Here is a 16,566-nt window from a genome sequence, read left to right on the forward strand (position 1 = left end):
GGATTGAATATTAATACTGTTTAAAAATTTACAGATGAAATATTATTTTTTTTTTTTGAGATAAAATGGTAAATTTCAATGGTAAGAAATTAATAAATCCAATTTTCCTGAAAAATGATAAAATTAAAAATAAAACAATAAGATAAAAAAATTACAGTTAAAAAAATAATATTGTTATTTAAACTAATTTTACAATAAAAAGACAAAATAGTAATTATTATTTAAATAAAAATTAATAATAATATTTATGCTTCAAAAATAAGTACGTAAATATTAAATTAAAAAATAATTTATATTATTTTATGAAACAATAATTATTCCACATATATAATTGAATTTAATTTAATAGAAAATGAACATTTTAATAAGCAATTTTAGTACGACAACGCTTTCGTTTATCAGACTATATTTAATGAAACAACAACTTGAATTTCTTAATTATTATATCACTCTTATAATGATATTTACATTATAAAAAAAAAAACAAAAAAAAATACTTGATAATAATCACGAACGTATATAAACATCATGTGCTTGATGGAAATTTTTTTATAATTAAAAACCGATCGAATAAGACACTCATTGAATTTTACAATTAAATTAAATTTTCTTATCAATATAAATCTATTTTGTGACTTGATTAAATTAATAATATAAATAAAATTATGCTGTATTTTTAAGAAGCCAATTACGAATGGCCATGTAATTTCTATCTAACCAACGAATATTTGCTTCAGCTTGTTCAACTGATTGTTGGACTGATCTTGTTGCACTTCCAAGTTCTTCACTGTGCTCCTCAGCAAACTCCAACAACTAATTAAATTAATTAAATTAATAAAAAATATTTCAAGTCATATATAAAACAAAAAAAAAAAAGACTTACATCTTTTAATTCATATTTTGTGCTTATTTTTCTTGTTGCTGATTTAACAATATTATTTATTGAAACAAGTGAAGTACCACAGCTAAAAAAAAAAAGGAAAATTTATATTAAATGTAATTTTTTTTCTTCTAAAAGGTTTATTTATTATAATAATAAATTATACTCACTATTTTCGTAAACGTGACCACTGATTACGTAGAAAACTAAATACAAGTGGTTGGCCAACAGCATTATTGGCAACAGCAGCAAATACACGAGCTGAATCTTGTTTTCTAATTCCCGTATTGTCTGTTGTTGCCCATTCAAGATAACGACTTAATATCCAAGGTTCTCTACTACAGCCAAGAGCATATAATAATAATTCTTTTTCTGAGCCAACATTTGTTTTGAGATATCGATCCCAAGCAAAGTCCCATTCAGATTGGCCACCAACACGAATTGCAGTACAATATACAACACTCTTTAAATTTGCTGAAATTCTTGAATAATAAAAATTAAAATATTAATAATATTATTCAATAAATAAATAAATTAATTAAATTAACTTACGGATTAACTGCATCAGGATCTGGTTGATTTCTCCAATTTTGAAATTGTGCAACAGCATTTCTAACACAATCATCATGACTAAATGTACAAGCCCATGATAATACATCAATACGTGTAAATACAGTCAATTGTGGATCACCATATGTATCTTTAAAACCAACTTTTCTATAAACATTATCTAATAATTTTAATATATAAACTCTAAATCTATCATAGCCCTGATATTTGCTAAGCATATTATCAAGATAACTCATTGCTGTTAAAGCTGATTTCCATGGTACATATTCAGTTTCATGAGCAAGATAAGATGTCACATCTAGAGCTGTTGTATAATCAAGTCTTCCAGCTCTAGCTAAATTTAATGCATCATCAATTAATTGTCCTCGATTGATAGTTGATATGTCATTATAATTTGTTCCATTCAATTGTCTAATAATCATTTTCCAATTTGTTTTATCATAATTAACTCGATAAAAACCTGAAATAAATAACGTTTAATCATGAAGAAGTAAAAAAAGCTCAATAAAATATGATAAATAAAATTTTAAATATAATTAATTACCAGTTTCTTGGATATTAAATATAGCCCATTGATTTGAAGTTGCTTTAATATTATCAATGTTCAAACTTTTTTCAGCTTTCATCCAGTATGATGGTCTTGTATTTGTAAAATCTTTAATTTCCTCAGTTGTATAACTAATTGGTACCCACCAAAGTGATTCAGAATCTTTATTTAATGTTGTATTTTGTATCATAAATCTATCTTGTGTCAGTTTTGCTCCTCCTTTGATATAATCTCTGACAACTGTTATAACTGGAAAACCAGTTTGTAGAGTCCATGTATCCATAATATTTTTTATTGTAACATCTTTTGGTAATACATCATCTTTGTGAGCTTGTTCAGTTAAAGAATTCCACAAATCATTTTGCTCAGCACTTTGATAAGCTCTTGAAAAAAAATATAATTTAATTTATTTTTTATTTTATATTATTGCTACAATTTATTATAAATAAATACATACTTTGATTTTAAATAATTTGTCAGTCCTTGTTTGAAAACTTTTGTTGTTAAAAAATGATCCATCATTCGTATTATAGAAGCTCCTATAAATTATAATATTATCAATTTTTATTTTTATTAAAAATGAGAAAATTAATCATCATCATCATAAATAATTGCTTTAAAAAATTATATTACATTTTTAAAAATAAATAAAAAATTAAGTATAATGTCATTTACATATTCTGCAAACTGGTTTCTCACGTAATTTTATTTCTTTTTTCTTTCACATCTTTTCAAGTCAAGGTAATGCGGAAAAAGTCATTAAAATTTATATTCAAAATGACCTTATTTAATGTTTTTTTTTTTCAACTCAGTTCAGTGACTTTTCGAGTCAAGATCAATAAAAAATTTATTCAAGCAAATATGAGTTTAAAAAATTACCTTTTCCATATGATATTCTGTCGAAAATTTCACTAATTTCATCTGGATGACCAACTTCAATTGATATTGGATGTGATGATGCCAAAGCATCGAGTGTAAATACATTGTGTAATTCATGAATGACAAATTGTTCAAGTACTTTCCATTCTGGTTCAACTGAATCCATTCCAATATATTCAACGTAACTTGCAAATCCTTCATTCAGCCATAAATCAGACCACCAACTTGGTGTTACCAAATTACCAAACCATTGATGAGCTAACTCATGGGCAACAACAGTTGCAACACGCTGTTGACTGCTGCTTGTTGATATACCTTTTTCAAAAAGCATTGCTGTCTCACGATACGTTATAAGACCTTTAAAAAATAAAAACAATATATATTTATTTATTTATTTATTTAAAATAATTATATAGTCTTTTATTTTTTTTTATTATTTACCCCAATTTTCCATAGCACCAGCTGAAAAATCAGGCAATGCAACCATATCAATTTTTTCAAGTGGAAATTTAATTTGAAAAAATTCTTCATAGTATTTTAATATTTTTGGTCCAATATCAAGTGAATATTGTGCTTGATTAATTGCCTCTTTTCTTGCCCAAACAGTAAAATTATTATTCGGTGATTTTAAATATTCAAAATCAGAAACAATAAATGCAACAAGGTACGTTGACATTGGAACAGATTGTTCATAATGATCCCAAACATATGTTGATATTTCACGTCTACAATAAATAAAAAAAAAACAATTATTAAAATCTTGGCAAATTAAAAGGTATTTTTTAAACTTACGCTGGTTGTGGTTCACCAACTCTTGGCATATTTGATATTGATGTCATATTATTAGGACGAGCAATCGAAATTTTAAATTTCGATTTTAATGAAGGCTCGTCAAAACATGGAAAAGCACGACGTGCATCAGTTGCTTGAAATTGAGTTGTTGCTATCCATCTTAAATTTATATAATATAAATAAATTATTAAACTTAAAGTTTAACTGTGTAACTATTAATAAATTTTACATAAATTATAAACAAACACAAAGACACTCAATGCTAGTTGAACAAGTATTATACACACTCAGCACATATATCAAAACTTTAAACTACAAGTTCTGCTAGTTTATTGCTTTCTCAAGAAAAATAAAAAATAAATTTCAATAAATATTATTAAATATATTATAAACATAAATAAATAAAAATTTTATTACTAGTTACCAAGGCAAAGCTTTTTTTTTATTTCATTAGAAAACATTGTAATAAAATATAAATGGTGAAAAAAAAAATTACCTCGTTTGATTTCCAACGGTGTATGAACTCCGATAGAAACCTTGAAGATAATCATTGAGATATCCAATGAATTTAAGATAAACTATGTACTGCTTGCCAGCTTCAAGTGTTTCATCTGTTTGAATAATATGAAATTGTCTGGCAGTGTCATTCAATTGTTCAACAATCCTCAATGATTTTGTGATATTATTTTTTTTGTTATTAATTTCTTTAACTGTTGTTAATTTATTATCAATATCCATATCAACAGCATGTAGAGTTATATTTTTAGTATCACTCAAAACACTGATGTTGATTCTTACCTAATTTTATTCAAATGATTATGTTTAATGATTTTAATTTTGAATCTTAATATTATTAATATTATTAATTATTAATTTTTTTTTTAACATATGGATAATCTTACCTCACCGTTGAATGTAAAATTTTTTTCCCAAATAAATGGCATTAATTTAATTTCATAAGAATTTGGTATTATTGATTTTGGTAATCTAACATCAATTCTTTTTTTAACACTTCCATGAGCTGCAAATGATCTTGCTGAATTTAAAATTTCATTATCATCAGAGTTACCAAATGATCTTGCTAATCGCTCATCAACACAAGGTGCAAAGTGATAAACAAGTAGACCAGTTAATACAATACCAAGTATAAATAATACTGTTAATAAAAAACCACAACATTTTGATATTGTGCAACCACGTTTACGACCGAATGTCGTTGTATGAGCATCCATCATAGCCAACACCTCACGAGACTGTGTCATATCATGAAAAAAATCTGTTAATAAAAATAATTATTATTATTATTTTTGTTGTTTAAATTATAAATAATATTTACATTTAAAAAATTGACATGACAAAATTATTTATAATTAGTTGGCATTTTTAAATGACAATAAAAAATATAATTATATAATTTTTATTATTAAAAGCATGACAATGCTTTGTATAATTTATTTCAAGTTTATATTTGTATATCGCGGAATGCATGACGATTGTGTATTAGTCAATCTTGATCTCGTAAATACAGGGGTGTTTGTATTAATGTATATGGCATTTTATAAATTGCTTCAATAATATCAAAATGACACGTACTGACACAAGCTATTTAATTTTTTTATTTGTTATACGCAATAAATTTATTTTTAATTATTAAAATTATTATTTACTCGAAAATTCCATAGTTAATTTAGTTTTTAAAAAAATAAAAAAAAAAAAACGTTAGAAAGTATTGAAATAAATATGAAAATTAAAATAAAATTAATTTTTATATTTTCGAAATAACAGAATTTGAATTTCGATTTATTTTCATTTATTTAATTCACTGTCACTTGGTGTTAGGTAAATAATTTTTATATTTAAATCACTTCTTTATCTATTTTTTAGAAAACTTTTATAAATTTTTAATAAATGAATTTTATAAATAATATTTAAACTCACAGTTGATGCTCAAATTGATTATGAAATTAATTTAAATATCTGATTTTATAGTGGATAAAATTTTGATATGATAAATTATATATTTAAAATATATGACCGGGAAAAGTTATCTTGTGATGCTTGAATACACCTCTACTCGGTTGAACAGTTAGGAGAGAACTGTGACAACCAAGTACCTCTCTCAACACGCAGACAAGCTCTTTCAGCTTTGGACAATTTTATGCGGTTATGGGATGCTTCACCCACCATATACATTCCCTCTAACCCCTTCTCTGTATCTTCCGGTATCCAATATCACAAATATTACAAATATTACGAAAAAAAAAAACATTTTTTTTTAAATAAAAACCACCAAAAATATTCAGTATCTATTTATTGAAACCAAAAAAAATAAATAAATCAAAAATCTAATTATTCATAAATATTTTTAGCACTTTTAATTTTTATTTATAAATTTGGAATAATTTTTTCTATCAATTTTTATTACAATATTAATTTTTTTTTATATTTTTTAAATTTATAAAAAAATGACTTTCACTAAAAGAATATATAATTTTTTTTTACCACAATGAAATCACGTACAATTGTGTATATATACACAAACAATTGATGCTACTTGTGAAATCGATCCTGTACGTGCACACTTAATCAATGGAAATATACGTGTTATTTTTATTGAAAAGATAAATTTTTTGAAGACGATAATTTGTCGTAATAGAATGCACGAAAAAAAAAAAAATTATAGAAATTTTTTTAAATTGTTAAGAATAATATCATAGATAAATTTTAAAAAATAAAATATAAAATTTTAATTAAAAGTAATGCTAATAATAATTAATTAATTTAAAATGTTTGTTTTTCATATAAAAATAGTATTTGTCAATTAAAAAAACGAGTCAGTTTATAAAAAATTATATTAAGTTTTTTTTTTTTTTAATTATTTGAGTAATGAAATGCCAGGATGATGTACCATGTTGTGAATCACATGAATATATTAATGGAAAATAAAAAATATGTTAAAAATTCATGACAGATTCATCAACAAATATAAATTCAATTGTCAAGCAACAAGTATGTGCTGATTTCAACGAATTGTTGAAAAAAAAAAAAATTATTTTTCAAGGATGATTGTACTTAATGATGAGTCACAAATTAAAAATTATCAAAACGGAAGTTTCAATTCAAAAATCAACTCAATTATCTCGACATTATTTTACAAAAAAAAAAAGAAAAAAAACATACTATATTTATTATAATTTTTTAAAAATACATTTAGCCATTTTTAAAATATAATTTTAATTAATTACCAAGAAATAAAAAATATAATAATAATTTATAAATTTTAATAAATGTAAAAATTAATTTAATTAAAATTCAACATGACTCATATACAATAATTAAGAATATTTAATTTCCTCCTTTTTTTATATTATTTTTCCTCAGGTACACAGATGTGTCACTGTAATTTAATTTAATTTTTTTATTAATCTAAATTTATTAAAAAGTTGTATTAACATTTTTCTTTGGTAACTTTTTTTTTACATATAAATTTATTTCTTTCATCGTTGATAAAAAATTAATAGAATATTTAGCAAAGAGATGATTTTAAACAATAAAAATAATTGAAAAAAAATATAGGGGTAGTTGTTGATGAATCCGGAAGAAGCTTGTCATTTGATCTTGATGTAGATCACCGGAGGAGCATCATGTGTGCACCAGTCTATGTAAATATGATTATTTAAAAAATTATTCGCCTTATTCTTGGTGCTCACAACTTGGAGAAGACAGCTTGTATTTCTCATTGTGGTGTACCCTTACAAAAACAGGATATAACATCTTTTATTTTATTTTTAAATTTTGTGCAATTCAAAGTTTTATATGTACATAATAATATTGCATACACATCGATTAAACCGGGCGTTATGTTTTGCCGATGGCAATTTGCACATTTTACACAGCTGAAAACTCGTCCGCCTACTTACTCGGCTTCTCTTCCTGGATGAAGGAACTCGAATATATTTTCATACGCATGATAAATTCAAACGACATGTTTATTCACATATATATTTTTTTTTTTAAATAATCATTTTAAAAAAAATTAGCTATATAAATTTTTTTCCAAATAATACAAGTTAATTTCCGGGGAAATAAGTTTGAAATTTAAAAAAATAAATAAATAATTTTATATTAAAACTCTAACGGTACATTATATTTATATTTTTATTTTAAAATTATTTAACAGCATTTTTTTTCATGAGATTATATATATTCAAATAATTAAATTTATCATTATTTTTTTTTTTTTTTTGAATGATAAAAAAATGCAATTTAAAAAACGATCTTGTTCCGGAAAAATATTCATTTAAAATTTAAAAAATATAAATAATGCAAAATGAATTTAAAAATAATTTAATATTTAATTTTTTAAATTAGTTTTATAAATAAATTGTGTGGCAGTGATTAAATTTTCAGTTTAATTATAAATTGATTAATAATCATATTGAAAACCAGAAGCTCAAGTGCACATGAACATTTTGATGTATATAGTAATATGTGCATTACATGCACATGTAATGAACATTTACATAGACGTTAGGTCAAACGAGAATCCACTTAAGCTTGTTTATATTCAAGCCATCAAGAGAAAAAAAAAAATAAAAATATTTTACATAGGGAATTTAAAATCCTGGCAATTATTATATAATTTTGTTTAATTATTTTAATAATTGTTGATTTATTTTCATTTTTTATAACGGAATCAGATTGATATATTTTTTTTATTTGCGTTTGGAATTTTGTAAGAGATATTATCAGGTTTATCAATTTTAAAATGAGTTATAAATTTATGGTTGTTTATTGTTTTTTTTTAATACTTTATTTATCATTTATAAACTGTTATAAATTTTTTTTTTTTCTCTTATTTCTTCTTATTTTTACTGATTATGAGAAAAGTCACTGAACTTGGGTAAGAAAATTTTTTAATAAGGTCATTTTAATGACTGCATTACCTTGATGATAAAAATGAATTATTATATTTGAAAAAACCTGTTTTTTAAAAATTTAAATTCGTAGGATTAAAATAGTATAATAAAAAATCATGGAGATGATAAATTTAAATATTAAATTAATATTTAAAAAAATAAAAAGTTACATTAGCTTTTAAATTTTTAAAGGAATAATTTAACAATGACCTTGGACTAGTTTTTTTAAAAAATAACTTTCTCAAAAATTATGTGATGACACACTTCTAAATGTTTACATAAATATTAAGATAAAAAAAAAAAAAAAAAAAAAACAATTCATTAGGTATAAATCAACTAGCTTGATTACATATTTTTTTTTTTTTTTTTGCATTACCAATTTAAACTCTTTTTTCTTTTGTTCATAAGATCTAAATTAAAAAAAATTAAAAGAAAATTAATTTATACATTATTTTATTATTTAATTTGCCAATATATAAATTAATTTGTTTTTTTTTTAACCTTGTATAATAATAAATAAATAAATAATCAACAATAATATTTTTAGTGATTGATGGAGAGAATCCATACAATGGAAAATCAATGGAAATGATGACCAGTTTTAAACGACCAGAGGTCATATTAAATTGTGACGAGACTTCATCACAAGGCGCCTGGTTTTATTAGTTGACTTTTGACCTGGGTCACCAAACAAAATAAATAAAATACTATTTAAAAAATTAAAAATACTCTTCAAAATTAAATCAAGTAGGTAAACTTTCATGTTTCAAAAATAATACGTATTTTATAAATATCAACAACACATTGTATAATCAGTTGAAAAATTAAAAAACATTTAAATAGATTAATAATTAAAATTAAAAAAATGATCAATCACTTGTCGTAGCTATTTTTAGATACTATTTATATAATTATTTAAAATGGACAACAAATAATTTCTGCTTTTAATTTGTGTCATGCTAAAAAATATATATATATTTTTTTCAGTATCCATTTGAACATTAAACTTGGACGTGGACACCTCCAATGGGATTATTACAGCAGCAGTAAATCGTGAGTTGAAAAAAAAAAATTAATTAATAAATAAATAAATAACAAGTAAAATAATTTTTTTTTTTAATAAAAATCTTGTTTAAAATATTAATCAAAGTTTTTTATTTTTGCGGTGATAATGAATGTTGAAATAATTTAAAAATGATTTAAGTATTTAAATTATGAAACAGTTGCTCTTGATAAAATGTTAATGACACATAGCGAGGTAGAATCTTTTGATGATAAAACTGTCATTAAGATTTTACCATAAATTCTTTTTTTTTTTTTTTAATTATTTAACATGTGTGCTTGACTGTGTACATTGCTGAAAGGATTTTTTCTCGACAGTATTATTAACGGTGATATTAAATAGAGCATGAGTAATTAATATTATACCAAGGGTACATATGGAATAATAATAATTTTTATATAAACCAAGTCAATAAACGCCCTTTGTTTTTTATCGTTGAGTTTATATAATCAAATTTGTATTATAAAATTTTAAATTGAATTGTTAAAATATAGATATAGAAAATTTTTTTTATTTATTAAAGTTATCTCGTGAATATAAAGTGATAATATATATAAAAAAAAAAATATCTGCTATTAATAAATCAATTTTTAATGACCCGATATATTTATTATAATTATTTTCTTTTTTTATACTTTTTTAACAAGAACGACAAGTCAATAAACTTGTATTATTATTTTAATCATTAATTTATTTTTAATAATCAAAAATTTTTAGATACAAAATCTTTTTGAATGAATAAATGATTTTTTTTTTTTTGCGGATTATTAATTTTTAAAAGTCATATCTAATTGATGTCAATAAATGTCACTATTATTTTACTTCACAAATTCAAGTGCAATAATTTATCACTGTGTTAATCAACTTTTGAATTTAAATAATTTTTTTTTTTATAAATATACGTCAAAGTAACGTGATATAAATTATATTTGATGATTTAATTTTTCGAATTATTATATGTAAAATAGTATGTAAATTATTAAAATTTATTTTTCTTTTTTTTGTAAAACAAATGATAAATTAAATAATTGAAATGAAATTAGATTTTTTAATTTATAAACACCCTCATAAAGCGGGATATTGTCTTACGCAGTAAATTAGAGTTGAGCTTTAAATAGAGTATAAGCTTATCGTAACTGTCACTGAATTTTAATTTCATAAAAACACACAGTGTACACAAGTCAAACAAGTCATTGGACTCATTTTTTTTTTTTCGTTTTTTTTCAATCCAACAACGCACATAAAGGTACATCTACTATTTACACAACTACCATCTGTTTTAAGAAACAAAAATTTGAATTTAAATAATTTTAAAAAATAATTCTACAGTTTAAATTAACCAATGCTCATTTTTAAAATATAAAAAATCAATAATTAATAGTGTAAAGAAAAAAAAGAAACACATTTGAATATGTCAATGACACTTGATTTAAAATAAATATACTGTTTGTTAAATTATTATTAATTTATGCCTTTGCGAAAATGAATAAATAATCGGATATATTTTATAAGCTAAAATTAGAACAATCATTGAATTTAAAAAAATATTTACAAATATTCACTAACAATTTAAATGATTGATTTAAAATAAAAACAATTCAATTTATAATATTATTTTTAATAAAAAATTTAAGATATAATATAAAAAATAAAATAAGCTAGATAACGATAATTTGAGATAAAAAAAATTTCCTCACTAATAGAGTGTATCAACATTTGATAAAATAATTGCTGTTGAAAATGAAAAAAAATTAATTGAATAATTTATAAAAATAATTTTTCCAGTTGAATTGCAGACAGGAAGTTATGCTCTACTATTCCAAAAGCTGCATAGACGTCAACTGATCAAAAGACCACATGCAATTCTTGTTGAGAAAATAGAACATAAAAGCATACCAAGTTTAAATACTGGGTGTACTCTTATGCGAGTGTGTATTAATGTGTATAACTGGAAAGAGAAAAAAAAAAAGAAGAAAAAAAAAAAAAATAAAATAAGATAGCAAGAGCGAAGATATCGTTAATATATAATAGCCGGTTCTCGAAAAAGTAAACTTGTGCTAAACTTGGTTCCCAGATTCTTTCAATATTACAACAACAACCAAACGGGAGTGAACGTTATTCACTTGTGTGTGAGGTAAGCAAGACAGTTATAACATTCAGTTCAGTGGTGAACAGTGTGCGCGAATGATCAAAAAATATATTCATCATCATCAACACACAAAAATTTAATTAAAAAAAAAAAATCATTGACTCAAGAATATTATTTAAAATAAATAATTTAAAAATATACAAATAAATGAAAATTTATTGATATTATTAATGATAAAATAATATACAATAATGGCAAGTGTTGATTCAAACTTGGAAGATTTAATGTCTCATCTCGGTGAGTTTGGAAAATATCAATTATTACAATACTTGCTACATGTGTTATCAGGTTTAACAGCTGGTCTTCATATGGTTAGCCTTGAAACAATAGCAGCAGTGCCAAATTTTAATTGTACAAAATACATAATTGAACCAACAATAAATGATATTATTGAAAAAACAACATGTAATTATATAAATAATAATAAAACATATGATTGTATTGAATGGAATTATGATACAAGTTATTATAAATCAAGTATTGGAATGGATTGGAATTTTGTATGTTCAAATAGATGGAAGGGTGCTATTGCAAAATCAGCATATATGCTTGGTGTACTTGCTGGTGCTGTAAGCCTTGGATCAATGGCTGATAAATATGGTAGAAAAATTATATTTTGTATATCAGGTACAGCACAATTAATAATTGGTTTATGTGTTGCATTTATTGGTGTTTATGGTGATTATTATACATGGGTTATTGTTAGATTTTTATTTGGTATATTTGGTTCAGCTGGTGCTTATATACCTGGTTTTGTATTGACCATGGAAATGGTTGGTCCAACAAAACGTACAGTATGTGGTATGATGTTTCAAATGACATTTGCATTTGGTATTGTACTTGTTGCATTTTGGGCATCATTTATTAAAGATTCAATGTGGCTACAAATAACATATGCACTACATGCAATATTATTATTACCACATTGGTGGATTATGGATGAATCACCACGTTGGTTATGGGCACAAGGACGTTATCAAGAAGCATTTAAAATTGTTAAAAATGCACTTGTTATTAATGGTAGTAATGTTAAACTTGATATTAATAATTACATTAAAAACAATAAACAATCTAAAAATCAAATTAATAATGATGACGATGATAAGATTAATAAAACTTATAGTGCAATTGATTTATTAAAAACTCCAAATTTAAGAAAAAAATTTTTAAATGTTTGCTTAAATTGGATTGCATGTGCTATTAGTTATTATGGTCTTACATTGAGTTCAGCAAAAGGTCATGGTAATCCATATTGGAATTTAGCATTAAATGCACTTGTTGAAGTACCAAGTTATATATTTGCTAGTTATACAATGGATAAATTAGGAAGAAGATGTTTATCAAGTACATTTTTATTGATTGGTGGTACATGTTGTATACTTGCTGGTTTTATAACAACATTTCCAATATTAATATCACTTATTGGAAAAGCATGTATTGCATTATCATTTGCTGTTATTTATAATTATACTGCTGAATTATTTCCAACTGTATTGAGAAATACTGCTGTTGGTATTGGTTCAATGTGTTGTCGTTTTAGTGGTGCATTAACACCTTTGTTATTATTACTTGATGATTTAGATAAAAGTATACCATCAACTATTTTTGGTATCATTGCATTGTTGTCAGGTTTTTTAACTTTATTTTTACCTGAAACTGCGGGACAACAAATGCCAGAGACACTTGAAGATGGTGAAAAATTTGGTATTGGTGATACGTGTTTTACAACTTGTCTTGGAAGAAAAAATACTGATGATGTTTATGATGTTGCATTGAAACCTATGAATGTTAATGAGACTGAAAAATCAAGTGACAGTGATGAGAATCTAAAAAATTAATTTTATTTAATGTATTTTGTTTTTTTTTTTTTTTTATTGGTTTTAAGAAAAAGGGGCTATTAAAATGATGGTGCTAAACAGGGTGCTGATTTTTTTTTTTTAATATGATTAATAATTATTTTATTAAATTTATGTGATGATGTAATGATAGTGGATTTATCAAACTGATATACTCGAAAAAAAATAGATGTTTTAATTTACTTTATGTCACTGATAAAAAAATATAAATAAAAAATTGAAATAAATAATAGTTAATTTTTTAATCATTTTATTATTTTTATTTCTAGCACGAAATGTTTTTCATTATTTAATTTGTAAAAAGTGATAAAATATCATTTGAAAATTTGCCAAAATGTCATGATTTCACTTTGAATAATTGAAAAATAAAATAAATATAAAAATACAACGAAGGTCATTGCTAAATTATTTGAAAATAAATACTTGAAAATAAATTCTCAAATCAATCAAGTTAATTAAATTAATGATGCAATTATTCATAAACTGGCAAGTCATTGAATTAATCTTTTTTCCACCTCTATCATTATTCTTCATAATTGTCAAATAACAAGATATTATCATAAATTAGATTGATGAAATGAAAATTGCCATTTTATTTATTAAAATGACCAAGTATTAAGTCAAATTGAAAAAACTAATCGAGTCTTCAATAAATAAATAAATTCATACTAAAAAAAAAAAAATTAAATCTTTGCAAAAATATTAATAACAACAAAAAAAAAAGACTACTTATTTTTTTATATGAAAAATATGAATAAAAAACATAATAATGAGAAAAAAAAAAAAAAAAAAAGAGCCACGAGGGAAATGTTCACGTCAATTACGTAGAAAATAAGTTATTATATAAATTCCATTTATATTTAAAATTATAGCCAAGACTATTATTAATAAAATTTATTCATTTATAATAAATTTTAATATTTTTTTATTCTCATTAAAAAATATTTTCCATTTAAAAATATATAATGTCATTTTTTAAATAGACTTTCTCAATTTAAATTTATTATTTTCAAATTTTCTATTAAAATTTAAATAGCATGTATTTTTAATAATAAATTAAAAATATTTGGACAATTAATTAATTATATTTTGCTTTGTTTAAAAAAAAATAACAAGTGTATTTATTTTTTTGGTGATTGACTGATTGGAAGAGTGCCTAACCTGGCTCTACCTCGGTAATTATCAAGCTTTTATTATTTCAAATAGTCAAAAGTAAAATATTTAATACACAAAAAAAAAATAAACATGGCATTGTGTGTTGATGCCCTTGACGAGAGACAACACACTTCCGTAATAAGTGAGTATTTTTATTTGTACTTTTAACTAATTATGTAATCATCATGAAATTAATTATCATAATGGGAAATTAATCTGGATATTAAAATGGAACAATTGTATTTTGTTTTTTTAGATAAAATAAAAATAATATGGAAATGTCTGATAATGGCAATGCAACATATGTCAACTCATTGTCTTAATAATTATATTTGATGATCCATGTATACCAGCTGTTGTTTTGGCCATTCAAATGATGGATTCATCAGGACACACCTCCAGTTTATACATATAATACCATGAAGCATGTGTCCTGACGAATCAAAGAAATAAATAAAATAAATAAATTTCAAGATATTTTATATTCCAATTATTAAATCAATCAATTTGAAAAAAAAAATATTATCTCTTTTTAACTTTGTAAATTTTATACAGCTCTTTTTACAGATACGGAAAATTAAATGTAAGAATGGATATTTACAGTTCACTTTAATGGAAAAAGTTTCAAAGTGACCATATAGTTTTTTTTTTTTAATCATAAAGTTTTAAGTACTAGAAGGTTTTTTGCTACAGTGACCTAATATTATTATTTTTGTTTGGAATGATAAATTTAAACATAAATTGAAAATAAATTTATAAAAATATTGAGTATCGCGCCAAAACATTGACAGTTTGTCTTTATAAAAATTTAAATTCATTGGTGATTGTCAAATGCATCAATAATAAGAAAATTTATCATGAAAAAATAATAAATTTATTATTTTCCTTTTATTTTTCCATAAAATCTGAATATTTTTTACATTATTGAATTAATTTTTTAATAATTCAAACTATCAAAATTTCGAGTCTCAATTACTCGATACATTTAAAAATTGTATAATATATTTTAATCATTTAAGGATAAATAAATAAAACACTTGGAATTTTTGAACAAAGCAGGTACATTTATAAATATTATTATCAAACAAGGAAAAAAAAAAAGTAAATCAACAACTTAGATTTCTTTTATCAACAACTCGCTACGGAAAAAAATAAATATATATTATTAAATTCAATAAAAAGTAAAAATAAAATAGAGAGATATATATAAAAAAATTTCTTTTATAAATTTTTCAAAGATGAGAAAGAATCTGTTCATCAATCCTCTTGTCGGATTCGCAAAGATTCAAATTAAAAAAAACCGGTTGTTTTACAAATTGGGCAACAAATTGACCTTGATATTTTTGATATTTATTAAGTAACTTGTGTTTTTTTTTTAATATCGGTTAATTTAATTTAAATAAATTCATATGGTATTGTTAAATGAGTCTTACCTTGATTAAAATTATCAGGATTAACCACAAACAATATCACCAAGTATGTATTGTATTATTTTAAATGTAAAAAACGTGTTTCATTGAAGAACGCGCTTTGTCGACTGATCTCAACTCTCAAGTGTCTCGGAAGCCTGTAAAACCTTACAAACAAATAACAAAAAACACCATGAAGCGCGCGCAAGATTGGCAAAAAAATCCACTTGCTCCAAAAAAAAGCAATAACATCTCCTACGATAAAAATGATTTGAATTTTTTTATTTATCAATTTCCAACAATAGAAATTTCCATGCATGTAATTTATTTATTTATTTATTCATGCT

The 16,566-nt window shown here is 23.2% G+C and overlaps 2 protein-coding genes across 3 annotated transcripts; one reads left to right on the top strand and one right to left on the bottom strand.

The window, feature by feature from the left end:
- Nucleotides 1-150: 150 nt before the first annotated feature.
- Nucleotides 151-16,362, bottom strand: LOC122850038 (aminopeptidase N). 2 transcript variants are annotated; one of them, XM_044149008.1, is made up of 12 exons: nt 5,607-5,806; nt 4,571-4,944; nt 4,165-4,466; nt 3,669-3,827; nt 3,318-3,601; nt 2,877-3,233; nt 2,455-2,536; nt 1,995-2,380; nt 1,433-1,910; nt 1,051-1,362; nt 884-965; nt 151-813 (listed from the first exon to the last, which is right to left on the bottom strand). In XM_044149008.1, the coding sequence occupies exons 2-12, from the start codon at nt 4,928-4,930 to the stop codon at nt 664-666; spliced, it is 2,952 nt and encodes a 983-aa protein (XP_044004943.1). In that variant the 5' UTR covers nt 4,931-4,944; nt 5,607-5,806; the 3' UTR covers nt 151-663. The 2 variants fall into 2 exon arrangements, with proteins under 2 accessions (XP_044004943.1, XP_044004942.1); XM_044149007.1 differs by lacking the exon at nt 5,607-5,806 and adding an exon at nt 16,244-16,362 and having other exon boundaries at nt 374-813.
- LOC122850040 (organic cation transporter protein) lies at nt 9,202-13,793 on the top strand. The gene is made up of 3 exons (XM_044149015.1): nt 9,202-9,334; nt 9,575-9,640; nt 11,436-13,793. Exon 3 carries the CDS (start codon nt 11,991-11,993, stop codon nt 13,635-13,637), a length of 1,647 nt encoding a protein of 548 aa, XP_044004950.1. The 5' UTR covers nt 9,202-9,334; nt 9,575-9,640; nt 11,436-11,990; the 3' UTR covers nt 13,638-13,793.
- Nucleotides 16,363-16,566: the final 204 nt, after the last annotated feature.

The sequence above is a fragment of the Aphidius gifuensis genome, linkage group LG2 (assembly GCF_014905175.1).
Source record: "Aphidius gifuensis isolate YNYX2018 linkage group LG2, ASM1490517v1, whole genome shotgun sequence".
Classification (NCBI taxonomy): domain Eukaryota; kingdom Metazoa; phylum Arthropoda; class Insecta; order Hymenoptera; family Braconidae; genus Aphidius; species Aphidius gifuensis.